Genomic DNA, 25,798 nt, shown 5'->3' with positions numbered 1-25,798 from the left:
TATATATATATATATATATATATATATCACATATATATATATATATATATATATATCACATATATATATATATATATATATATATATATATATATATATATATATATATATATATACACACATATGTATACATACATACAGATATACAGTACTGTACATACAGGCAGACAGACATACATTTCCAACAAGTTACAACAGTTCCTACTCTGTCCTCTGGGGGGCGAAATGAGTCCCAAGCGGTAACCTATAAAAGCAGACCGCGTTACACTGTTGGGTCTTTTCACCGGCTGTGCTTTCGTCGAACATATAGGGAAGTGTAAATTGAACTAAAATATAACCATGCCTGCGTTACGACTTCTCAGTCGTCCGTACCATCATGCTCCTTTGTAAGTATAGCGCTGGTTCTCCCTGTAAGAGGATCAGAATGATCCGCTAACGTACTATTGATAGTTGAACAGGACACGTGTGCCGGTAATGGCGTTCGATTGCACACGTCTATTATTCCGTTGTAATATACGTTGCAGATGTGCCAAATAAATGTTACACGACACACGGATAATACTGAACAGCATTGATCCAGGGTTCGAAAGTCAGGGGAACACGTTCTACGAAACTTAACGTGGAACTGTTGAGGCTTACTCTATTATATTGGTCAGCTAGCTTACCTTAATGCTAACCCCGGCTGTGTCGTTAGCGCTGGACAGATCACACGTGGGGTAAAGGAAAGATACATTAGTACTAAAAGATACATTAATACTAATCCCAACCTTAAAATAAAAAAAACAAAACATAAGATAAAGTTAAAATAAAAATAAGAGGTCTATTTAATCTTGAGTTATGGCATTTATATAGTCTATTACATTCAGTGCTCCTTTGGTTTTTAATATACTTAGTTTTTATTTCATTCATGTAAACACAAAATAACTCGCATTCATAAAACGACACTTGTGTATGTTTTTTGGCCAGAATAATTATGGTATTGTATACATTTTCCCTTTTTCTATCCTCCAGTCAAACGCCAAATTTAATGACATCGTAACTTGGATCGGGTGAATTTGAACCATTTTCAGATATCCAGTTTTGAAGAGATCTCCACAAGGTTGTCAGAGTCACGCTTGGAAAAAAAGATCTTCCAATGATTCAATTTGGGATTCACAAAATGTAGCGTCATTTTTTTCAAACTTAAATCTCTAAGAAATGCATTACAGGGGTAAATATCATTTATTCAGATGAGTTTCTTTAGCTTTGGGCGAAACTGGAAGGGAAAGGTATCTAGTTCGGATTTTTGTAATCTGATCCCTTAAAACTTGCAAAATATTTCTCCTTTTCAGTAGGAAGGGAAAAAGTTTGTTTGTGACAGCACCTCTTATAATTTTGTTTGTACATTTCTTTTCTGTGAAGTTTAAATCATTAAGAGGTAAGGGTAAAGAAGGAAGTACTTTACCATATGATAGCACACCTTTTATCATATTCAACATTGTATCAGGGATTGATCTTGTAATTTCCAAGTATTGTTGTCTGGTGCAATTAATGTTATATTTATTAAGTCAGTGTGATTCAGAAGATTTCCTTCTGAGTCCATTAAATGTACAATAGACCAGATATCTTTTTTCAACCAGTCTTCAAAACATAGATTTTCTCTTAGACAAAACATACCTGTTATTCCAAATTGAAGAATTATGAGGGGTAAAGTTATGTTTGAAGGCCAATTTCAAACATAACTTTAAAAAGGACTTGTTGGTGAAATCTGGACAACTTAATGGGTAGCTTAAAAACTCAAAAATCACATTTTAAAAGAAATTCGATGCCACCACATTTGCTGAATATTTTAGAAGGAATATTGTACCATATAGCCTTGCTATTACAGATAAATTGTTGAGCTGACTGAAGTTACTTGTTGGTAACGTGATACCGTAGTCAAGTCGTACTGTGACTTTTTGAAGTGCGGTTTTCAACCCATTTTCCAGTGCAGGTAGTGTATTTATGTACCTTAGGGTTAAAACTGAATACAGTGTAGCATCTCAAACTTTATAATGTACTCTTGCTAAAATGTACCTTCCCCCATAGGTAATTCGTTCAGCAGACTTAAACCTTTGGAATAACTTAACAGATATGTTGTCCCTTTTACCCATCAGATCTTCTTCTGTGTGGACACCTCCATGAACCAGAGGGAGAATGAAGACTCGAGTTTGTGCTTCTGCCAAAAAGCACCAGTGATGCTGTGACAACCTGATAATCTGCAATTGCCAGAGTAGTGGTCCGGTAGAGGATCTTGGACAAGACGATGTCGACATTGAAGGAAATCCAAGTATGTAAATGTTAAACAGATGTCTGCTTAGGATAACGGATCATGCATCTTTGACAGCCTGGGCTCTCTTGGGTGAGATATCCTGGGTTTTATTATTTCAGGTGCAATATTAAATGTCCCTGCGCTTTCTGACCGTCTCTTCCATGGCGTCTCGGATTGAAAGGGGGAGGATATGTCAAATGAGTAGAAAGCAAAGAGGAGGTTTCAATTTACAAGGCTCAATCATCTAACATGTATTGCTGTATTAATGGTTTATAACTATAAACCCTCATCTGCACAGATGCCACAGAGAAGCTTCTGGTGGATATGAGCTTGGGTGGAAATGAACTGCAGCAACAGTTGTAACACACCGTTACATGTAAGCACTTCTGATATAACATTTGGTTTGCTTCGATTTGCATCCACTGATAGACCTGAAGCAGGTTTTATTGGCTTCTAGGTTTGCGCAGAGATGCTAAATGAGCATTTCTCATACATTCTGACTGCTACAATCAATAGCAGCGCAGACTGAAGTGAGGAAAACATAAAAGCTGTTCAAGGCCAAATTTTTCTCAGGACTCTAAATGGCTTTATTTCTCATATTACTGACATTTATTCTGCACACTTCTGTCATTTGATAGTCTTCTGTAGAATAAATATAACATTGTAGTCTGACATAGTTGGAAAGAAACTTGATGTTTAGCAAATACATGCTTGCAATTTCTAGGCACTTACTGTCTACATTTGTTTTCTTGCAGGTAATGAGTAAGACCTCAGAGACTGGTCCTGTGGAACATTTCCTCCGCCATCTGTCACCAAACTTTTACATGTTTATATCCATTGTTTCCAGTGGTTTCATCTGATGCAGTGTTACTTTGTGCAAGGTTTTTCAGTATTGATCAGTAAGCTGTACAAGCTGTATCAAACCACAAACCTATGTCAACTGTACTGACATGGGTTTTGTCAGTACAACTGGCAAGAAGTAAAAGTCTGCTCTTTCAGTTTTTATAATGCCAATTTGCATATACTCCAGAATGTTATGAGGAGTGATCAGCTCAACTGCAAATAATTGCGAAGTCCTTCTTTGCCTTGAAAATGAACTTTATCACCAAAACACATTTCCACTGCATTTCAGCCTTGCCACAAAAGGACCACCTAACATAGTTTCAATGACACACAGGTGTCACACACACATTAACACAGGGGTGGGTGATGATGATGACAAGGCTGGAGATCAATATCATGATGGAGTGACTGGACACTTTAAAACGAAGCTGGTGCATGACACCATTGTTCCTCATCTTTTAGCCATGGTTACCTGCAAGGAAACACGTGCAGCCATCATTGCACTGCACAAAAAGGGTCTAACAGGGAAGTTTTTAGCAGCGAGTAAGATTGCGCCTCAGTCAACCATCATCGAATTATCAAGAACTTAACAGGTAGTGATGGGTGGATGAAGCATTGAAGCTTTTCATCCCAATCGGTTCACCCTGGTTCAAAGCTTCACGAGGCTTCATTTGCTAGTATGACATCTGGATGGTAAAATATAAAGTGGCATGAGTTTGAAGTGTGTAGCATTTTGCAGAGAGCCTGTGAATACAACTGTCAGCAAAATAAAGAAGTATGCACAACGTATATTTTAGTGATTGTGTATATAATGTCCACACAGACCGGCACTATGGAAAGTGATTATGTGGACAGGAAAAAGAAAATAAGCATGTAGAGTGGGGAGGGTGGTTGGGGTAGGGACAATGATTGTGCTTCTGTACCATTGATGTATGCGCAATGATTATGCTTTGGTGACATCATTGGTTTTTATTTGGGGTAAAAATTAGTATATATATATATATATACTTATTAATATAAGTGTATATACTGTATTGGCCTGAATATAAGATGGTTTTTTTGCATTGAAATAAGACTGAAAAAGTGGGGGTCGTCTTACATTCAGGGTCTAGACATAATACCCATTCACAGCGCTAGATAGCGCCAGATATCTTTAAAGCGAATGCTGAACTTGTCTCCCCAGGCCAAAGCGAACCCCTGTCACGAAGAATAAAAATAAAAAAAAACGGTAAGAAAGAAAAGAGACAACAGAAAATTGAGAAACGTAGCGACAATCCGGAGAAAAGTGGGTCGAAGATCGGCCAGGTTAACTGGCAGCTGAGGAGAAGTTATGATGCAAACTTCAAGATGAGGGTGATAAATGAGGCAAAGTCTTCAAACAATTGCAAAGGATTTGGTCCAGAAGTTGATTAACAACATGCCAGTGAGAATTGCAGAGGTCTTGGAAAAAGAAGGGTCAACACTGCAAATGACTTAATTGCATGAATTCTGTGTAATTCTCAATAAAAGCTTTTGAAAGTGATGAAATGCTTCAAATTGTATTTCATTATAACATAGAAACATCTGACAAAAACAACTGAAGCAGCAGACTTAGTGAAAATGTATTATTTATGTAATTCTCGAAACTTTTGGCCATGTCCCGTGCATTTTCTGCCTGTCTCTTAAGATGTGAAGTACAATAAACTTGCATATTGACAAAACATCAAGTAGTTGTCTGAATGTCACAAAGTCTGTCATTGCTAGTTACGCAGTTTGCACTGCTGTGAATGTGCGGTGATAATTAAGTACAAAGTATCATTCTTTTTATTCCACAAAAATGCATTAAAATCTACAATAACAGTTGGGATGGGGGTACAAACACCTTGAAGCACAAGATTTAGGAAAGACTACAGCAATGATACCAAATTTGTGTAAAAGCTCAGGCTGAATGTGTTATGGTAGTTTTTGGGTTTTTTTAAAGCGACAAACTTTTAAAAAGATTACTATAAAACAGGAAAAGAGTACTGTTTACTTGCCACTGTTACTTAAATGAAAAGCTCTATTTTTGACAATACAGTATTTCTACAAGAACATCAAAACATGTCAATACTCAGTGCCATTAGATTAACACATCAAAACTGAAGCTTTTTCTTTTAAATATGTGAAACAGTGCACACTTCAGTGTAAAGTCTCAACTTCTTTCCTAAAGCCACTTTTTTTTTTTGCTTTACCTGAGCGTCCATCCATTGGGATTTAATGTAGAAAATCAGAAAAGCTCCAAGACCCGGCCAATCACCTGGTCATGGTCACAGACTATTCATCTGTTTTTTCCTCGCCTTGGTAATGTCGATATTCTGGCCTGAGCTCCCAGGTATTCTTGTGTGTTCCTTTCACATTGTACACGCCGATATCACGCAAGATTTCTTTCAAGTAAATCTGGGGGAAGTAAAACATTACAAGAAAATATTAGTGAAATTTTCTTAGTAATAACAAGGCAGTCACAGACTCCAACATCCCGTGATTTACCATGACCTACTTCCAGGGTAGGTCAGGGTACCCTGAAAGTAGCAGGGTAGTAGTAGGTAGGGTAGGTCAAAGCTATTCACTAGCTTTGACCATAGATCAAAGCTGGTGCATAGCTATATCGAAGCACTAGCTTTGATCTATAGTCTTCTCCCTCGTCTTTCTATCTTATCCGGTTCCTGAGGGTACAAAAGTTGAAATTTGACCTTGACTTAGTTTTCTCAAGGTCAAGGTCATCATCTCATTTTCATTCCCTTTGTCGACCAAGTAAAGTGTTTTTTGTTTCATTTTTCTATGCAACGGTTGAGAAGATATTTGGTGGACCAACTGACAAATACAATAAATCACTGCTTTGAAGCGGGATATAATAACAGCTGCATATCAATCAACCAATCGATCAGATGAAACATTAGGTACCCAGAGCCCTCTCATCTTACCACAGGCTGTTTGGTGATGTCCACCAGATCTTTGATGTTGTAATACTGGTGCTTTTCAAAAGCAGAAAACAGCATGTCCAACACCTGCTGTTTGTCGGCTCTTGCTCTCTTGCCCTCCTCCTTTTTTTTCCTCTCATACTCAAGCTGCAAAGAAAAAGTAAACAGACTTGGTTTTGGTATCACAGCACAGAGGTTTGTGTCCTCCAAGAATCAATTCATATCATTCTTTTTATCAACACGTGAAACAATAGGTACACGGTGTATTTCTTACATTGTAACTGTGGTTGGCCACCGGTTTGTAGTTGTTGGTGACAGGATTTTGCAGCTGTTGTGACAGCCTAACTGGCTTCGATGACTCTTCAATTTGCAACCTGTTGAACCAAATAGTTGACTTGCCAAGCACATCAAATACTATCTGCAGTGACATTAAAAAGGTCTTTTAATTCCACATACAAGACGTGTATATGTTATGTTAAAGCCACAAAAGTAATCTAACCCTAACCCTAAACCAAAAGGGTAAAAGGGCCTCATGTACGATCTGTACTGTCTTTTGGAGTGCAGGGGGACTCCTGAAGACTTTTTATTTTTTATGACACGGTAGTAGCCTCAGCTATTTTTCATGGGGTGGTCTGCTGGGGGAGCAGCATCTCTGAGGCCGACAGGAAAAGACTGGACAGGCTGATTAGGAAGGCGGGTTCTGTCCTAGGATGCTCCCTGGACTCAGTGGAGGTGGTGATGGAGAGGAGGATGACAGCCAAGCAGGGGGTGAAGAACCACTCCCACCCCCTGCAGGGCACTCTAAGATCACTGGAGAGCTCCTTATGCGATCGGTTAGGGTTAGGGTTAGTTTGTAGTGTAAATATAAAATTGTTGATAATATATGTTAATATGTATACCATATGTGAATATGTATATTTCATATACTACATACACTATGTTAATATGTATGTATGACAATAAAGCAGGGCTCAAAATTGCGACCATTTTGGTCGCATACGCACCCAAATTTTTATCAGTGTGACTATTAAATATATTTGGGAGCACCGGTGCAACTAGGGGAAAAAATCTGGTGCGCCTTTTTTTTCCTCTTCTCTCTTGCTCTTTCTCTCTCTCCATAGAGTGAAATGGTGGACCGCGGTCTGGATCCAGACTGATTGATGGTTCTGTCCGGACCCCTGACCACTCCATGATAAATTCACGAGAGCAGATTCTCTTGAAGCATTTTTACTTGCAGTTCGCGGCTACAGACGGCGAGCGCTGCTCTTCCAGTTAATCCGGTAATAGCTCCACTCAGTTGAGCCAATCAGATCGTTTGTCTACCCTGTACTGTCAGTGTACCAGGAAGTGAGACAGCTCGCTGCCGCTGTGAGTTTACCGCTACAGCGCAGCACAAAAGAAGGGAGACAGCATAGCTCCAAACAAAGGGAGGTTAACGAGGAAAACCGCTGGTTAACAGAGTGGACGAAATTTATGTTTATTCCTCCGTCAGGCAGTTCAAAACCATTTTACCTCATATGGGCTGAACACGTAGCATGAATTAAAAGTGGTAACATGAAGCGCCACTATGAAACAAAGCACAGATCTTTTGCGCAGAATTATCCCCTGAAGTCCGAGCTGAGGGAAACCTCAGCTCGGACTCCACCTCAGCTAAACTCCACCATTGAACGAATGTTTAATGGTGGAGTTTAGGGCAACATAAAACATCTTTTAGTGATGTTTTAAAATACAAAACAATCCAATAATAACCAAAATGGTTCAGTCCAGGTACCGGGCTGGCCTGACAGCGTGCCACAATGCGCTATTTAAGCCACACCCAGGTAGTGACTCGGTTTGGCCCTGACCCGGATGCGGACCAACGCAGACTCCTCAGGTGAGCGTCTCCCATACAGTTATGTGCACCCTCGAACGCACTACCGCGACAGTTTGTTTGATGCGAACACGTGAGTGTGGACCTGCTGGAGAATGTGCGCAAAACAGTCTGAGCAGGACCGCGGTCCTGCGGGTCCTTGCTTTTGGGTAGGTGCTCCTAAAGTCTTTGCTGGTGCTACTAACTTCTAAATTTGGGTGCACCAGTGCTACCAAGAAAAAAAGTTCATTTTGAGCCCTGCAATAAAGGATTATTATCTTATCTTATGTATACAAACTGAAAAGCCTCACCTCTTAAGCCTCATGTAGCTTTCGCTAGCAGCAGGCCTGCACTCTGCTCTCTGCACCACCACTCCTTCCAAGGCTATTTTATCTGAAAAGGAAAGCAGTTGGTTGAAATCTGAATTTAGGCCCATGTGTCCGCATTCATATTTTACACGTTTACTTCTTAAAGAATGAAGGCTGAGTGATATCTCCTGAAGTTAATTCTGAGTCAGTCAACACATATTTTTGGAAACGAAAACCCTTTCATTTCACTTCCTTTTTCTTTATATGGGAAAAAATTCCCCTGTTGTTTGAGAAACTCAACCACGGCTGATGTGGAGTGATCACACCCCATACAGTGTAAGAAACTGACCTGAATATTCGACAAAATTTAAATTTGCATAGAAATGTAAAAATAAGCAAATTGAAGAGAGCAGTTATAAGATATAAAATGTAAATTCTGATGCAAACCTTATTTTAATGAAAACTCATTCTTCTGGGCTGATTTTTAATCCAGTGTCATTGGAATGTCACCAGACTTATTAGTTTTATTATTTTAAAATAATGACCAGATTTATGTTGAATGACACTGCTCTATAACATGGGATAAAGTAATGTATATTATTATGGCAAGACTAAACAATTTTTCAATACTGATTCTTGCAGCTACCTTTGTATGCTTTGCATCATGAAGACTATTTTTCTACTTTCGTAAATTAATCAAATCCCTGTTTCTTCATTGTATAAGTACCACTTGAACACAAAATCTAGGGTTAGTCATATTTTAAAACTTATAAGTCTTAGTTTTCATTTAAACTTTTACAACATGTAAATATTAATTATGTTTTCCAGCCTGATGACACAATTTGACTCATAACCAACACCACAAGCAGGTACCACTGTCCTCTAAACCACTCAACCCGCCAGCCAACACAGTGAAGGTGCTCCACATGAAAAAGATGCTCAAAAAGACAAGAGGGTGATATGCGTAGTCAAGGCAAACCAGGACCCTAAATGCATACATTGAATTTACACTTTACATTCATCTTCTAAAGAAGGTCAGTCCTATTGTGACAAGAAACTCCATTTCTTAATAAAAAAGAAGAGTTATTCAGTGCGCCTCATTCCTTGTGGTGCTACATGGTCACTTGCCAGTGAAACAGAGGACTCACCTGGACCTGACCCCGCCCCCGAACCTGAGCTGCTGCCATCTGATCTTTCTTCTGACTGGCCTACAGGAATGGAGGGAGGAATGGTAAAAATGAAAATGTAAGGGATGGAAGACGGAGGGAGGAGGGGATCGAACAATGAGAACCACACCCAGGGTTTAGTCGCACACGAAAACGTGATGAGTACACATGCGTGTGCATGAGCAAAGCAAGCAAGCCCCATCAATAATGAGCAGATAATGTGCTACTGCAAATATTTATCCATAATAGGGCAGCACAACTACATGAATGACAATACAATTTCACAAAACTTACCAATCATTTCACAGTTTCAAGTTAACAGTATAGAAATAGTTACCTCCATCTCCATTTGCCTTTTCAGTCACTACAGCATTATATCTACTGAATCCATGACAATGTCTCCAAATCATTTTCACATAACATTGTATTGCGCACCCATAAACCACACACAAACACACACAAGCTGGTTTCCTCAGAGTAAGCACAGTAGCTATAGCTCACCAGCACCCTGAGCAACAAGACATTGAAATTACATTCATGCACAAGTTGTGCTCCAAATTCAGTGACGATCTATGCTGCTATTGATGCATTGGGGCCACTGTGCCTGATCAGAGACCCAATCTGCTGAGGTGATTGCTGTGGACTGGAAATGCCAAGCCACAAATGAATAACAGAATAAAGTTCAAGAGCTGAAACGAAGCCTCCCTTCCACACAGGGACAATAACAAAAACTGGTTGAATACCTAGTCATTACTTCCCCTTACCATTATTAAAAACACATTTTCACATGTTCTATGCTAGGACTGTGAACACCCTGAAAACACACAGATACACAAGCAGGGCAAGCAAGAAAAAAACTACACAAGAAAACAGTCAACTGTACCAAAAGCAGCAGGACAAGCACCTCCACCACCAAACTACGCAGTACTTACCTCTGGGGCCTTACAGAAAAACATATTTCATGTTACGGTGAGATTACATTATAACTTGTAGGCTGTTAGTGTGTTATGAACATCTCATCTTGTAGCAAGGGTGCTCATAGTGGACACTTAACAGGTGAAAATAGAAACTCACCTGATGCATTTTCAGTAAAGACAGCCAGTGTCTGTCCCCCCACTGACTGCATGGTGAATGGGTGCTCACGAGGTGCAGACACCATCTTATCTTCTAAACCATGAACTGCAGTCAGCTCTTCATTCAAAGTAAAAGAAACCTGTAAGGAGAAGCATCATTCGCATTTGATATTCCCAGGTCATCTGATCTGACTGCCATTTGTCTGGGTCCAGTAAAGCAGAATAACAAGTTTTACCCTATGCATTTTCAAATTAAAAGTCAGTATTTGTACAGAATTTAAATAATGTCCTATCCAAGTGCTACACATCCTAGGGAGGCTATCATTAGTTTTGTGAGCTTCACTCAATTAAATACACAAAGCATAATTTTAAAAAAGGATATTTTGGTTCCCATAAAAGCTGGTCATCAATAAATATGAGCGTAGACAATAAATGATGACAAAAGTCAGGAGATCCTAGCAAAAGGCATAGAGCTTTTACCCCAAATATTGCTCTGTAGATTTTATGTAACATTAGCAGAATTCAGCATTCTTATTTCAAATGTCACTGACCTCTGCTTTTCCTTGGGTTCCTTTCCTTGGAGATAAAAAAAAAGAAGAAGTATATTTTTAATTGGCAGACTACATGTCCCATATTACTAATAGTACAACAAAACATAGCTTATATTAAATTATACTGCATTAAAACACACACACACACACACACACACACACACACACACACACACACACACACACACACACACACACACATTCTCCCATTCTTTCAGTAGTAATATACATGCATGCTAGACACCAACACTGATTGCATAAAAAACCCACAAAAAACATCCCAAACTGCTTTACTGACGCTCACGTACTTGCAGATTCTTAGTTTCCCGACCTCTCCTCTGCCAGTCGCTTTGTCCCATTGCTGAGAGAGGTATTTGGGCACCTGACCACATGACGACACGCCGTTATGTATGGAGAGCATGAGGCTGACAAAGGTTCGTATGGTATGAAGACAAATGTTGAAGCTATCCTTTGGATATGCAGTTTGTCAATTCTTCAAAGCTCGTTTAAATAATAATTTCAACGAGCTGTTGGGATGAAATTATCAGACACTAATCTCAATAAAATTACGTGTTTTCGATATTGGGGGGATAAAAGCATTGCATTTCTACTTGTTGATTAAAATAGTAGTAGGTGTGACAAGTTAAACTAAGCTAACATTAGCTCAGATACTGAATGTACGTATTCCATTGTAGCTCTGGATGCTAAGCTACACTCCTACTAGCCATTCAGTTGAGTATTGTACCTACAACCCATTACGTAGCGCTGCTAACAACGCACTCTACGCACCTTTACAAGCCAAACCCCCGTGTTCTGCTTGGCACCGGTTAAATCCACTTCTTTCTCTGACATGTTTTGAAATGTTGATGCTAGTTGATCAAATGCATCCGACGGTACGCATGCGTAAAACGAATACTAAAGTACGGCGTCTCTAAAGGTCCATAAAACCGCCATCTTCTTTTCCTTTCGGCTTTTCCCTTCAGGGGTCTCCACAGTGAATCAGTGTCCTCCATCTAGCCCTGTCTTCTGCATCCTCTTCTCTCACACCAACCACCTTCATGTCCTCTTTCACTACATCCATAAACCTCCTCTTTGGTCTTCCTCTAGGCCTCCTGCCTGGCAGCTCAAAACTCAGCATCCTTCTACCAATATATTCACTATCTCTCCTCTGGACATGTCCAAACCATCTCAGTCTGGCCTCTCTGACTTTATCTCCAGAACCTCTAACATGTGCTGTCCCTCTGATGTACTCATTCCTGATCCTCTCTCAAGGTCCATAAACCGCAATACACATTTAAAATCAGGGCTTAATTTGACCCAGAAATGTAGCTAATTGGGTCGTTCCGATAGAAACAGTATTATCATTTTCACATTCCTCCCAAGAATTGACGTTTCTGAATCAGTAACAAATAAAAAATATAGTTCCAGGACCAGTTAATAACCATCCATCCTTCCACCGCTTATCCGTAGTCGGGTCACGGGGGCAGCAGCTTCAACATGGAGCCCCAAACTTCCCTTTCCCCGGCCACATCCACCAGCTCTGACTGGGGGATCCCAAGGCGTTCCCAGGCCAGTGTTGAGATGTAATCCCTCCACCTGGTCCTGGGTCTGCCCCGAGGTCTCCTCCCAGCTGGACATGCCAGAAACAACACCCTAAAGAGGCGTCCCGGAGGCATCCGCACCAGATGCCCAAACCACCTCAGCTGACTCCTTTCCACATGAAGGAGCAGCGGCTCTACTCTGAGCCCCTCGCAAACAGCAGTGTTTCTCACCTTATCTCTAAGGGAGACACCAGCTACTTGCCTGAGAAAGCCAAGTTCCGCTGTTTGTATCCGCGACCTCGTTCTTTCGGTCATGACCCATCGCTCATGACTATAGGTGAGGGTTGGAACGAAGATTGACCGGAAGATGGAGAGCTTCGCCTCTCGGCTTAGCTCCCTCTTTGTTCCAACAGTGCGGTAAAGCGACTGCAATACCGCTCCTGCTGCCCCAATTCTTCATCCAATCTCACGTTCCATTGTTCCCTCACTCGTGAACAGGACCCCAAAAATACTTACGCTCTTTCATTTGTGGAAGGACCTCATTCCCCACTCGGAGAAGGCAGTCCACCAGCTTCCTGTTAAGGACCATGGCCTCAGATTTAGAGGTGCTGATCCTCATCCCCGCCGCTTCACACTCGGCTGTAAACCAAACCAGTGAGTACTGCAGGTAAAAGGCCGATGACACAAACAGAAAACATATTATCTGCAAAAGGCAGCCCACCAAACCGTAAACCCTCCTCAGCACGACTACGCCTTGATATCCTGTCCATGAAAATCAAGAACGGAATTGGTGAGAAAGTGGAGCCGTGGCGAAGGCCAACAGTCACTCAGAACAAGTCGGACTTCCTGCTGAGAATCCGAATGCAACTCTCACTTTGGGCGTACAGGGATCGGATGGCCCTGAGGAGAGGCCCCCTCACCCCATACTCCCGCAGTATCTCTCCCACAGTAAGTCCCTACAAAACACATGTAGACTGTATGGACATGCTCCCAAATCCCCCTCTAGGATCCCTGCGAGACTAAAAAGCTGGTCCGTTGTTCCACGACCAGGACAGAACCCACATTGTTCCTCCTCAATCTCCTTTCCAGCACCTTGGGGTAAATTTTCCCATGGAGGCTGAGGAGTGTGATGCCCCTGTAGTTGGCAAACACCCTCTGGCCCTCTTTTTAAAAAGAGGAACCACCACCTCAATCTGCCACTCTTTCTGCACAATTTTTTTACAGCAATCTGCTACAGAAAGTCTTTCCATAAATGATAAATCAATACAGTATTACGAAAAGGGCTGGTTAATAACGTTCATTGTAAATATAAATGGGTAGGTAGCTTTAGGACTTTTAAATAAACAATTAAGGCAATTAGTTTAAATAGTGCAGATATGTTGTCCCTGCTGTAAACAGGACAACAGCACTGATCAAGTTACGGTGTAGAAGATGGAGAATCAGAGGGAGATGGAGAATATGCGGCAGCTTATGGCGCAACAACGTTTCAAAGCTTCAAAGTAGTCTGGGGAACTCTGCTCCGAAAACGACTGGCAGCCAAAGAGTTCATGTCTAATTCAAACATTTTTCTGCGATTGACAGCCTGCAGTATTTACCTGTTATGAATATAACTAGATTGGGCGACTGCATTTCCCTTGACTGCTGGTGATACACCTCAACTTCTCTCCGTTCTCATCTCGCATTGAGTGAATGACCGGAAGTGAAACACGCAGTCAGTTCAAGAACAAAAAAAGAGATATTAACCTGTTGGTTTTATTTTGAAAACCGATTAAAAAATATACATTTTTTGTTTTCATTTTTGTTCCTGGCAAAATACAAAAAGGCTCTGGTTTTTGTTTTCGTCCCATTAACCGTTTCAAAGGCCTGTTCAAAATACTTGCGTACAAAAGAACATATTTAAAACAAGAATTTTATTCAAAAATATGAGAAAAAGCTTAAAAATGCTTGATGGACACAAGAGAGACACAACTAAAATATATGATGTAATTTTTTTATAGCAATCTACTACAGAAAGTCTTTCCATAAATGATAAATCAATATTACGAAAAAGGCTAAGTTATTTGAAGTGTGTCAGGGAATTTTTTCTGCTAAATGAGAGTTGCCAATTCTCAGAAGAAATACAAGTTAGTCATATTTCTTTAATACATACCGGTACGGGGAGCAGAGCGCTTGAGAGTGATGCTCCCACAGTTGTTACAGCAAATTGTTGTTTTATACCTGTTTCAAGCCCATCCCAACAACAAATTTACATTTTACTGCACACAAAACCAGGAAGGGTCATCACCTGTTAGGGTCACTGACATACCCATTTCTGTATTTACTCTGGCCAACCCCAAATGGCATAATGACCCTGAGAACTTTAATGCAAACATTTCTCACAAGTGTTAATCATTAAAGTATAAAAATAAACACACGGCATTCAAACTTTATTATTATCTAGATACTAATCATGTGGGGCTTAAATTCTAAATGATAAAAATAGACATTTGAATTTTGACAGGTTTACTAAATATTGGTCAGATCTCATATGTAAAGGGGGTGATCTCATGAAACTTTATATAAACTGGAATGTTGGTGCCCATCCTTATTGTCATTTTTGTGATTACACTCACTTTCAAAATGTGTATTAGTGTAACTGTGCTGTGGGATTAATTTATCAGCCATAGTATTTTTTTTTGTTTAAATTAACAAGCAAAAGCAATTTTAAAGTCTGGGTTTTTTTTATTCATGTCATTCTGAAATTGTTTCAGCATTCCTGATGAAAATGACTTCCTGTATGTTGATCCAACAGAATGAATATTACCTCAGCTATAATTATGAGATGTTTGGTAAGCTTCAAAGATAACTTGTCACACTGTTATAGACATATTCCATTTTTTAGATTATTTCTTTCTGTAGCAGTATCCATAATAAAGTGTCTCCTGGAACAACATGGGGTTCATTCACGGCTGCTTTCTTTGAAACATTTGCTGAAGCAGTGCTCACAGTCACTGATATGAACTCCCAAAACCTTCAGTGTTTGCTGTCTTTGTATTCTTCTAAATCCACTTTAGTTTACCTCTTTGACTTAAACGCTTCATTTGAGTGACACATTTGCAACCAAAGAAACATAGTCCATTGTAAATACCCTTTATGAACTGTCAATCTGCCCACTGGAACACTTTTTTGTATTCTGAAGCTGTGTTACAGGAACATTCGGTCCTTGCTGTGAGAGAATCGTGTGTTGAGTTCCTGAGACTTCTTCAACAGCCGCTGCTTCTGTGCATCATCAAAGCGATTCACCTGCAAGTCCGCCTCTCGATCAAACTCTCTCCTGCCTTCTGGTTTGGTAGCTTTCTCCTTGGCTTTTTCCTTCATTGTCTTTGTGTGCATGCTGATTAAAGACTCAGCACGCTTGGACTCCTAACAGCGTCAAGACAGAAGATGGTAGAAAGGTAAACTTACTTCTGTGCTAAATTTGAACCCTTTAAAATAGCAGTACATGCAGTAATAGATATATGTGGGGACATTTTAGGAAACTGACTCATAAATTAACACCACTTACATTGTATTTGGACACTTTTGTTGCCATTTCCAAGTCCTTCTGGGAGAATTGTGGGACATCGTTTTTCTCCACGTCCTCCTTCTTTCCCTCAAGGCGTTCCTGTAGTTCAAGAATAGACCCATTAAACTCGGAAAGATTACACAAACAGCATGTTTCCTAAGAATTATCAACACCATTGCAACGCGATTTGTAGCTACCCTGATCTTGCGCTCTCTGTCCGCTGGTGTATCTGTCCAAATGGAACGATCCTTGTTTTCCGGACCTGACCTCTTCTTGAATGTTCGAGCCCCCAAACCAATGTGCTGCAGTTCTGGTGGGAGCTCTGTCATCCACGTTTCTCGACTCAGCACCTCAGGGGTGTCCTGTTTACACAAAAGTACACACAGGGATGACCTCAGATGGAAGAGGAGGAAAACATAAAAAGAACAGAAAGATATCCAGGTACTCTGCCTAGTTTCTATTATATTTCTTTCTTTGGTGAGGTATATGTTTAATGGAAGAGTCCGTACAGTCCCTATGATAATGGTGTCAATAGAAGGGTAAGAACTCACATTTCCTGTCAGCTTTTCTTTCATTTTTCGTGCTCTCCTCTCAAAGTCAAGAGCCACAGAATCTTGAATAGGCCCTGTAGACGGCATGGGCCCGATGACATCCTCATCCTCACTGCTGGATGACTCGGCGCAGTATCCTGGAGGTAGAGCAGGTCCTGGGAAATCCTCTGTATCTTCAACATCATTATCATCATAAGCTGCTCTGCGAAACCCAGGAGGCAAAGCTGGCCCCAGCACAGGTGCTCTAAGGAAACACCATAACATTTTAACATTTCACAAATACAAATAACCATTTTAAGTGCTCACACTTTTTTCAGTAAGCTGGAACATTTAGTAAATGACTTTGTTCACCTCTCAGGTGAGCTCTGTTGCTTCTTAAATCCTGGTGGCAACGCTGGTCCAAAGAAACCAAGATCTTTGTCTTGTTCCACCGCCCTATTCAAACCACACGCTTTACCATGATGTCTGTTGAGGTACTTTCTTTCTCTAACTTTAAGTTAATTCACATAACTTACTTCTCTGCAGATATGTCTGCATCTGTGTGTCTTGTTTTTGCTCTTTTGACTTCCACCTCTTGTTCACTTTCATCCGAAGAGCTCGACGGGTCTCCCCGTTTGTATCCAGGTGGTAAAGCAGGGCCAGAGACTACACCGATGACAGAATAACAACAGATTTAATTAAAAGTAGAGCTGGTTGATGGGCTTTGGCAGGACATTTTTGCCTTTATACTGTACTTACCATCCTTTTCGTTATCAAAGTCTTCATGGCTTCCCTTTCGTCTGAACATCGGGGGTAAGGCTGGTCCGATTGGTTTATCAGACGACATTTTTGACACGAATACTTTCCTTTACTTGATTAATCTGTTGGACTGTTTCAGTGATTTACGGTTTAGAAAATGTAATGTTCACCATGAACCACAGCGATCCTGTGAAATGGAACTTTCACCCCGGAAGTAAACAATGAGGTTCCGTCAAGTTATCGACTCTAAACTTTAAAGTAACCATCGCTGCAAGAGTAAAGCGCAAGAAATTAAATTTTATTTTATACACAGTATTCTAGTGTATGCTATCCTGATACTGTTTCTTTTGACTTATGGCTACTTATCCATTTCAAAGATTTTCTAGTCCATTCATAGTAATATAAATAAAATAGCATATGTTCTTGGATGTGCTAAACATTATTTTGAAGGACGGAAACGGAACTAGTATTATTTTTCGTACTTGACGCCGGTCGTCGCAGTTTTTACATCAGACACACAGTCTGCTGTGGGACTTCGGGAGAAATGTCGAGGCTTGTCGACATATCTGTGAAAAATTTATCTCGAAAGATTACTCTATGAAAGATTTAACTTATTGAAGAATTTGTAAAATGGGCAAAAAGGATAAAGTGGATCGAGGTGAGTCTCTAGCTAATATTAGTTAAACTAGCTAGCTAGCTTTAAGTGCTCTATAAAGTGTTGCATTAGTTAAAATGACATTTATTGCCGACTAGATTAGATGCTGAACACATACCTTGATTATTAATATGTTGTTATATGATATACTTCAATGCTAGTTCAGACAGTGTTGTTACATTTTAATACAAATCTTAATAATATAGTCCGGACGCTTCTACCCATGAATTTCCATTCACTGCATTATCTTTCAGTTTAAATTAGAAATGAATAGCTGAGTGACACAAATTCTATGTCAAAAATCATTAAGTGACCGCCATCGTTCTGAATGAAATACCTCTTTTGTGATGCTAAATGACTCTAATGCTAAATTGTCATACATGCTAACAAAAAGACAAAACCGCAATCTGTAGGTTTGAAATAGTGTATAACAACCTTATTGTTAAGGCCAGGAGTGTGTGAGCGAGATAACTTACAATATATTATATAATTTTGGTTATTTTCCCACCCCGTTTGCTGAAAGTCTTTTCTGTCAATAGACAGGAAGTCCAAAAAACGTTTCTATGAAGAGGAGGAAGATGATGAAGAGGCGGGCGGCAGTGAGTCTCAAGAAGCCATACCTGCTGCTGCAGGGAAACAAGTGGATGAATCCACGACCAAACTGGATGAGTATGGAGCCAAAGACTACCGCGTTCAGATGCTTTTGAAGAATGATCACTCCTCACGACCTCTCTGGGTGGTAAGATATGTTTGGTTTTCTTCACTTGAGATACGTGAGAATTCGAAACTCGTGGTTCTCTTTGATATTCATTCTTCCCAATTCTAGGCTCCAGATGGACACATCTTTCTAGAAGCTTTCTCACCTGTGTATAAATATGCCCAGGATTTCTTGGTGGCCATTGCAGAGCCAGTTTGCAGGCCAAACCATGTCCATGAGTACAAGATGACGGCCTATTCCTTATATGCAGCTGTTAGTGTAGGGCTGCAAACCTCTGATATTGTGGAGTACCTGCAGAAACTCAGCAAGACATCTGTACCTGATGGAATCGTGCAGTTCATCCAGGTATGAATAAGAGAGCATTTTCTGCTTACAGGTAAGGTGATTTTTTTAAAAATGTTTTGTCCAAAATGTGTTTTTTTTAATCACCTCAATTGTTCTTTTTATTCAGCTCTGCACTGTGAGCTATGGCAAAGTCAAGCTGGTGCTCAAACACAATAGGTAAAGTCATTGAACCATTACTTATGGACTTGCATCATTCACCAATCCCTCCATGCTGTTCTTTATCTGTGCTGCTTGAAATCCCTCAGGTATTTTGTAGAGAGTGCCTTCCCTGATGTGATCCAGCGTCTTCTGCAGGACTCCGTGATCCGTGATAGTCGTCTCCGTACTGGAGATGGAGGGGACACTGAGCTTATTACTGAAGTCATCCACAGCAAGTCAGCGGTATGCCAACCAGCATATTTATTTTTGCTCACACACAAATATGTAAATTACTTACATATTTTGAGTTCAATTTATCCATGAACTTGAACAGATTTTAAACTTACACATGTTTGTGTTTTCTTCCTAGTACTGGGTTAACAGAATTGGCAATATAATGTGTGATTTTAGTTGTACCATCACAGAACATTTGAAAGAATGAGAGGAGTTGTTGGCATGAACCATTACTGGTATATCTACTATGCTTCTGACAATACAATGATCTTGCACCTAAACTCATGTCAGATTTTTAAGTACAGTACTGTACTCGGGCATTGTCACGTTCACGAGTTTGGGACAGATCATGCATCAGCCGCTAGATGGCAGCACAACCAAAATTGAAAGGATGAAAGGATGGTTAGTTTTAAAAATGGCATTTTATTTCCTTTTAACATAACGTTAGGAGAAATGTCTTATGATGCTGAAACTTAACAGTCATACCAGGCCTGTAAGTAAATTAAATTAGTTCAATTCATCTGAAAACAAACAATAAAATTAATATTTGTAAGAAAAAGACATCCTAATCAATCCGCTAACAAATGCCCTTCTGTGTCTCCTGTCAGATCACAAAGTTTGTTCAGGAAAAGGGAGATTCTTCCACCTCGCAGCAACCCAGCGATGGACAGATGTCAAGCCAGCAGATTCCAGAAGACATCTTTAGTTATTATGAGCAGATGGATAAAGAGGAGGAGGAGGAGGAGGAAACTCAGACTGTGTCATTTGAGATTCGCCAGGTAATCGTCTCTCTTTCTTAATTTAAATTTTCTCTGTTTCACTTACTAAGTTTTAATTACTTGTCAGATTTAGTTGAACATGGTAAGAGGTGTAGGTTTGTGACCAGGAAGAACTCATTACATTCTGAAGTGGATCTCGATAAAAGGGCAGTGTGGATTTATTCATTTCCTTTACTTTGTGACACAGAATTAACTTCACCATTTTTAATGACACATAACCCTCGCCGGAGACAAACTAGTTTTTAAATAGTCATGATCCCTGCTTTAAAAATTAAATGCTATTTGTTTTGTTTACTCTAACCCGTTGTATTTCTCACTTGTCTGCCACAGGAGATGATTGAAGAGTTGCAGAAACGCTGTATTCAGCTGGAGTACCCCCTCCTAGCGGAGTACGACTTTCGCAATGATACAGTCAACCCCGATATCAACATAGACCTGAAGCCCACTGCTGTGTTGAGGCCCTACCAGGAAAAAAGTCTGCGCAAGATGTTTGGAAATGGTCGTGCTCGATCTGGGGTCATTGTGCTGCCCTGTGGTGAGACAAGTGGTTTGGATCATTGAATGGCAAAACACCAATCCTTTCATTCAACTAAATGTCTAATACTGTAATTGAAAAATGTAAAAAACTTATGTATGAAAAGGTATTTGAAATGAAATGTTGAATCAATATTTCGTACCCTGTTTTAAAACAAAAGAAGGAGCTCTATAGATGATTCTTTTATCTTAATGCTGCAGAGTAACCAAATTACTGGTTACCATTGTGAACCATATTGATGATTAAATCTTATTTGTCTCTAATTTTATCCCCCCTTTTGCTGTCCAGGAGCGGGCAAATCTCTGGTGGGCGTGACGGCAGCGTGCACCGTGCGTAAGCGCTGCCTGGTGCTGGGTAACTCCTCGGTGTCGGTTGAGCAGTGGAAGGCTCAGTTCAAGATGTGGTCAACTATCGATGACTCCCAGATCTGCCGCTTCACTTCTGATGCCAAGGATAAACCCATCGGCTGCTCGGTGGCAATCAGCACCTACTCTATGCTGGGCCACACCACCAAGCGTTCCTGGGAGGCGGAGAAGGTCATGGAGTGGATGCGGAGCCAGGAGTGGGGGCTCATTATACTGGATGAGGTGCACACTATCCCTGGTGAGCTGTTACTGTAATTCCTTTTGTAGATGTCGTTGTTTTGTAGGAGACAACAGGATGTAGACTTTTGAAGTAGATATGTGTTTTGGCGATATTAATATTCATGTTAACATGAAGATAACACAAGTTTTCTCTTTAGCCAAGATGTTTCGTCGTGTCCTGACCATAGTCCAGGCTCACTGCAAACTTGGACTTACTGCCACACTGGTCAGGGAAGACGACAAGATTGTGGACCTCAACTTCCTCATAGGACCAAAGCTTTTTGAGGCTAACTGGATGGAATTGCAAAACAATGGCTACATTGCCAAAGTTCAGTGTGCAGAGGTGAGTAAATATAGTCTTCTTCTTCTTTTCCTTTCAGCTTTTCCCTTCAGGGGTCACCACAGCGAATCAATTGCCTCCATCTAACCCTGTCTTGTGCATCCTCTTCTCTCACACCAACTACCTTCATGTCCTCTTTCACTACATCCATAAACCTCCTCTTTGGTCTTCCTCTAGGCCTCCTGCCTGGCAGTTCAAAACTCAGCATCCTTAGTAAATATTGTGTTACACCAAAAAAATAACCATTAGGAGACATGCACATTGTATGTTATAAATCTAAACAACTCTGTTTTGTTTTTAGAGGCATTTTTTATTACCTATGTGCTATGTGGTATTATACAGTGTATCTTCACAGTTGCATATCTTTACATGAGTATGTTCCACATGGCTAAAGCTGCCTGAACAACATACTCTGCACTTCAGGTGTGGTGCCCCATGTCTCCAGAGTTTTACAGAGAGTATGTGGCTATAAAGACGAAGAAGCGAATCCTACTTTACACAATGAACCCCAACAAGTTCCGCGCGTGCCAGTTTCTCATTCGTTTCCACGAACGGCGCAATGACAAGATTATTGTCTTTGCTGACAATGTGTTTGCCTTGAAGGAATACGCTATTCGCCTCAACAAGTAAGTCGACCCGAAAAAGTGCAGCATGTCAAATGCTTCTATGGCGAACGTTCAGATGGGGTGAATTATGTTAACTCACTTTTATTCCTCTCAAGGCCTTACATCTACGGTCCGACCTCTCAGGGCGAACGTATGCAGATCTTACAGAACTTCAAACACAACCCCAAAATCAACACAATTTTCATCTCCAAGGTAAACTAATCAAACTATAATACAAAGTTTGTGCATTATATGGATTACTGTACATGCTCAGTGAATCTAGCCAACTAACCATGATTAAAATCAAAGCATTACCTAAGCCAGAATAGTTACATTGATATATATCTTTTTTTTTTTTTTTTGGCGCTTGTTTTGTCATTCTATTGCTGAATGTAAGTGTGGTGAAAGAGCCTCTTTTTCTACCTCCTTGAGATGTTTTTGTAAAAGAACAATAAATACACAACTGGAACAGCGATACGGTGGTAATGTTTCATGACGTAAATTCGTAATGCATTCCTTCCACCAAACAGGTTGGAGACACCTCATTTGACCTGCCAGAAGCCAATGTTTTGATACAGATATCCTCCCATGGTGGATCACGCCGGCAGGAGGCCCAGAGGCTTGGCAGAGTCCTGCGAGCTAAGAAAGGTCAGCCTGCCTTGCAACTAAAACAAAATACTGACTCATGTGTGACAATGCATATCGAAATCCTCTTGCTTCCATCCATTTGTGAAAGGTTGCTCTCACTCCTCCTATCTGCTTGTTTAGGGATGGTAGCAGAGGAGTACAATGCATACTTTTATTCTCTGGTGTCCCAGGACACCCAGGAAATGGCCTACTCAACTAAGAGGCAGAGGTTCCTAGTGGACCAAGGCTACAGCTTTAAGGTGCAGTATCTAATCAACCACACACAATTTCAAGTTATTAGTGATAAAACTGAATACACATCTCTGTCATGGAACTGGTGATCCATACCCCTAAATGTTTGCTCTTGGGGTCTCAACAGTGTTTTCTTCCATTTTTATTATGAGCACAACTTGCCCCAGACAGGTTATAGTATATCTGATATTATGTCTTTGAAAGTGTTTGGTTTCATCAGATCCAGTTTGTCTGGACTTTTGTATTGTGAATTGGTCCAAGATGCACCAACACTGAAATCTGAGATGCATTGTGGCAACAGCCAAAGTTTAATAGTGAGGTGACAAAAAAAGAGCAGAGAGAATAACCCTGTAAAGAATGTGGCTTCAGAAAAAAAGCATCTTCCATTCACAGAAAGCATTTCTATCTAGAGCACTCCTCCCATTTTCTTGCGTGCCATGGCAATAAAGACATTTTAATTGTTTTAAAACAGACTGTTTTGAAGTTTCAGTTTACGGTAAATGCATCTGGGACAAATTCTTCCAAAAAAAATTGTTTTTTTAACGAATAAGTACTGGATGGTACCTTTCTTTTTCTGCATTTAAATTCCATCTGTCATCTTTCATGTCGGTCTTCTTTCACAGGTGATCACTAAGTTAGCAGGTATGGAAGAGGAGGACCTGATGTTCTCCTCTAGAGATGACCAACAGCTGCTGCTTCAGAAGGTCCTAGCTGCTTCAGACCTGGATGCTGAGGAAGAAGTAGTGGCTGGGGATTTGGGTGCACGACCACAGGTAAGGAAACAAACGGCCGTATGCTTAGCGTTGTGTAATTGCATTTGACCATATTCTACTATTTCTTCTCTCTCTCTTTTTTTCCTTTAGTTCTCAAGGCGAACCGGAACCATGAGCTCCATGTCGGGTGCAGATGACACCGTCTACATGGAATATCAGAGTCGAGGAAGCAAAGCCTCCGCAGCAAAGAAGGGCGTCCACCCGCTGTTCAAACGTTTCAGAAAGTAGATGCATTCATTCAAACTTTGAAACACTGAAGATGAAGACCATGCTACTTGTACCAGGTCCAGATAAGTTTAGCGGTTCTGCTGTTGATTTAATAAGGTACATGGCTTCCTCCTAGGTAGCTGCTACCACTGGTAATGTGGATGGTGGTGGCTGAAATAATCTCTTTATCCTCTTTATCTGGTTCAAAAAGTATAGTTTGATTCTCTTTTGCGAAACTAAGTAATTTCAAACCTGGTTTTCCCAAACATACCTGTTAATGAACTGCAAATTCAGTCGACCACCACTGAGCCAATTGGAGCCAGTTAAGCCTTGATTATGAGATTTAAAGTGAATTCTGTGATGCTTGGAGGCTTTAAGTTCCTCCTTGAAATAAATTTCAGACACAAATGTCTTCCCAGGAGGAGGTGGGTCGAAGTCGGCGTTGGAGGATGAGGGTGGCTAAAGACCATCCCTCATACATTTAGTAGTCAGAGGAATGACATAGCTTGTGTTGTCTTGGTGGTAGCCTGAAAGGCACCTGTGCTTTGAGGAGAAAAGCACAAACATGTTCACTGTCAATATATTTTTGTTGTAAATTTATCTACATTATAGGCATGAATAAATATGACATTTTAAACCCATGTCAATTTGTACTTTGTGTTCCTGTTGACAGTTTTCTCTCATGTTTTGGACTTTTCCTATATAGTAAAGTATGTCTCGTTTATTTATTTATTTTTAATTCTGAAAGGTGGAAATCTGTATAGGTGTCTGTGTAGGTTCTCATTTATCCAGGCCATGGTTATGTTTTCCATTCGCCACAGCGAATCAGTTGCCCCCATCTAACCCTGTCTTCTGCATCCTCTTCTCTCACACCAACTACCTTCATGTCTTCCCTCATTACATCCATAAACCTCCTCTTTGGTCTTCCTCTAGGCCTCCTGCCTGGCAGTTCAAAACTCAGCATCCTTCTACCAATATATTCACTATCTCTCCTCTGGACATGTCCAAACCATCTCAGTCTGGCATCTCTGACTTTATCTCCAAAACCTCTAACATGTGCTGTCCCTCTGATGTACTCATTCCTGATCCTATCCATCCTGGTCACTCTCCTGTCCTTTCCTCAGTGACACTGTCTCTAGACCAAACAACATCACTGGTCTCACCACAGTTTTGTACACCTTTCCTTTCATTTTAGCTGAAACTTCTATCACACATCACACCTGACACTTTTCTCCACCTGTTCCATCCTGCCTGTACACCCTTCTTCAGCTCTTTTCCACACTCTCCATTGCTCTGGACTGTTGACCCTAAAAACCACACCTCACAGGTTAATACGCTGGGACAAGACCAACCACCATTAGAACTGAAGAAGCCTCTTGGATGAGAGGTGAAACATCTTCAAGAAACGTTTTTAATGCAGTGGATTGATTTAAACAGCTTTGGGTAAAGCTGTACAGGTTTTTGTATTTTCAAAGACAAAAATAAAAACATAATCAGCAACTGCAGGAGGTTGAAATTAACTCCTAAAAACTGGCTTACAATGAAAGCTGCACATGAAGAAGAACCACAGAAGAGTGATCCTAATACCCCAGATAATATACAGATAATGAAATACG

General features: G+C 40.4%; 3 protein-coding genes, 1 long non-coding RNA gene and 1 other non-coding gene across 6 annotated transcripts; 3 read left to right on the top strand and 2 right to left on the bottom strand.

Annotated features, from left to right (window-relative positions):
- Positions 1 to 261: 261 nt before the first annotated feature.
- On the top strand, positions 262 to 3,186 carry LOC137598832 (uncharacterized). Its single transcript, XR_011036728.1, has 4 exons — positions 262 to 386; positions 2,136 to 2,308; positions 2,589 to 2,666; positions 3,046 to 3,186. It is a non-coding gene; the product is annotated as an uncharacterized lncRNA (long non-coding RNA).
- On the top strand, positions 2,704 to 2,835 carry LOC137601112 (small nucleolar RNA SNORA31). Its single transcript, XR_011037028.1, has one exon. It is a non-coding gene; the product is annotated as a small nucleolar RNA SNORA31 (small nucleolar RNA).
- A 2,225-nt stretch (positions 3,187 to 5,411) lies between the features above and the next one.
- gtf2f2a (general transcription factor IIF, polypeptide 2a) lies at positions 5,412 to 11,914 on the bottom strand. The gene is made up of 9 exons (XM_068319319.1): positions 11,806 to 11,914; positions 11,325 to 11,398; positions 11,017 to 11,041; positions 10,467 to 10,605; positions 9,375 to 9,434; positions 8,230 to 8,311; positions 6,344 to 6,443; positions 6,073 to 6,216; positions 5,412 to 5,548 (listed from the first exon to the last, which is right to left on the bottom strand). Exons 1-9 carry the CDS (start codon positions 11,866 to 11,868, stop codon positions 5,426 to 5,428), a joined length of 810 nt encoding a protein of 269 aa, XP_068175420.1. The 5' UTR covers positions 11,869 to 11,914; the 3' UTR covers positions 5,412 to 5,425.
- A 2,489-nt stretch (positions 11,915 to 14,403) lies between these two features.
- On the bottom strand, positions 14,404 to 17,585 carry gpalpp1 (GPALPP motifs containing 1). The gene is made up of 7 exons (XM_068320890.1): positions 17,391 to 17,585; positions 17,168 to 17,297; positions 17,004 to 17,087; positions 16,653 to 16,896; positions 16,299 to 16,463; positions 16,102 to 16,200; positions 14,404 to 15,959 (listed from the first exon to the last, which is right to left on the bottom strand). The coding sequence occupies exons 1-7, from the start codon at positions 17,476 to 17,478 to the stop codon at positions 15,741 to 15,743; spliced, it is 1,029 nt and encodes a 342-aa protein (XP_068176991.1). The 5' UTR covers positions 17,479 to 17,585; the 3' UTR covers positions 14,404 to 15,740.
- Positions 16,776 to 24,824, top strand: ercc3 (excision repair cross-complementation group 3). 2 transcript variants are annotated; one of them, XM_068320879.1, is made up of 16 exons: positions 16,776 to 16,891; positions 17,011 to 17,125; positions 18,585 to 18,784; positions 18,872 to 19,108; positions 19,215 to 19,264; positions 19,354 to 19,489; positions 20,089 to 20,259; positions 20,590 to 20,794; positions 21,083 to 21,397; positions 21,537 to 21,721; positions 22,142 to 22,344; positions 22,440 to 22,536; positions 22,854 to 22,971; positions 23,092 to 23,210; positions 23,826 to 23,975; positions 24,066 to 24,824. In XM_068320879.1, exons 3-16 carry the CDS (start codon positions 18,743 to 18,745, stop codon positions 24,201 to 24,203), a joined length of 2,166 nt encoding a protein of 721 aa, XP_068176980.1. In that variant the 5' UTR covers positions 16,776 to 16,891; positions 17,011 to 17,125; positions 18,585 to 18,742; the 3' UTR covers positions 24,204 to 24,824. The 2 variants fall into 2 exon arrangements, with proteins under 2 accessions (XP_068176980.1, XP_068176970.1); XM_068320869.1 differs by lacking the exons at positions 16,776 to 16,891; positions 17,011 to 17,125 and adding an exon at positions 17,888 to 18,048.
- The last annotated feature ends 974 nt before the right edge of the window (positions 24,825 to 25,798 follow it).

This window comes from Antennarius striatus, chromosome 1 (assembly GCF_040054535.1).
Source record: "Antennarius striatus isolate MH-2024 chromosome 1, ASM4005453v1, whole genome shotgun sequence".
Lineage (NCBI taxonomy): Eukaryota > Metazoa > Chordata > Actinopteri > Lophiiformes > Antennariidae > Antennarius > Antennarius striatus.
The sequence above is the reverse complement of the archived record's forward strand: the minus strand, read 5'-3'. Positions and strand labels throughout refer to the sequence as shown.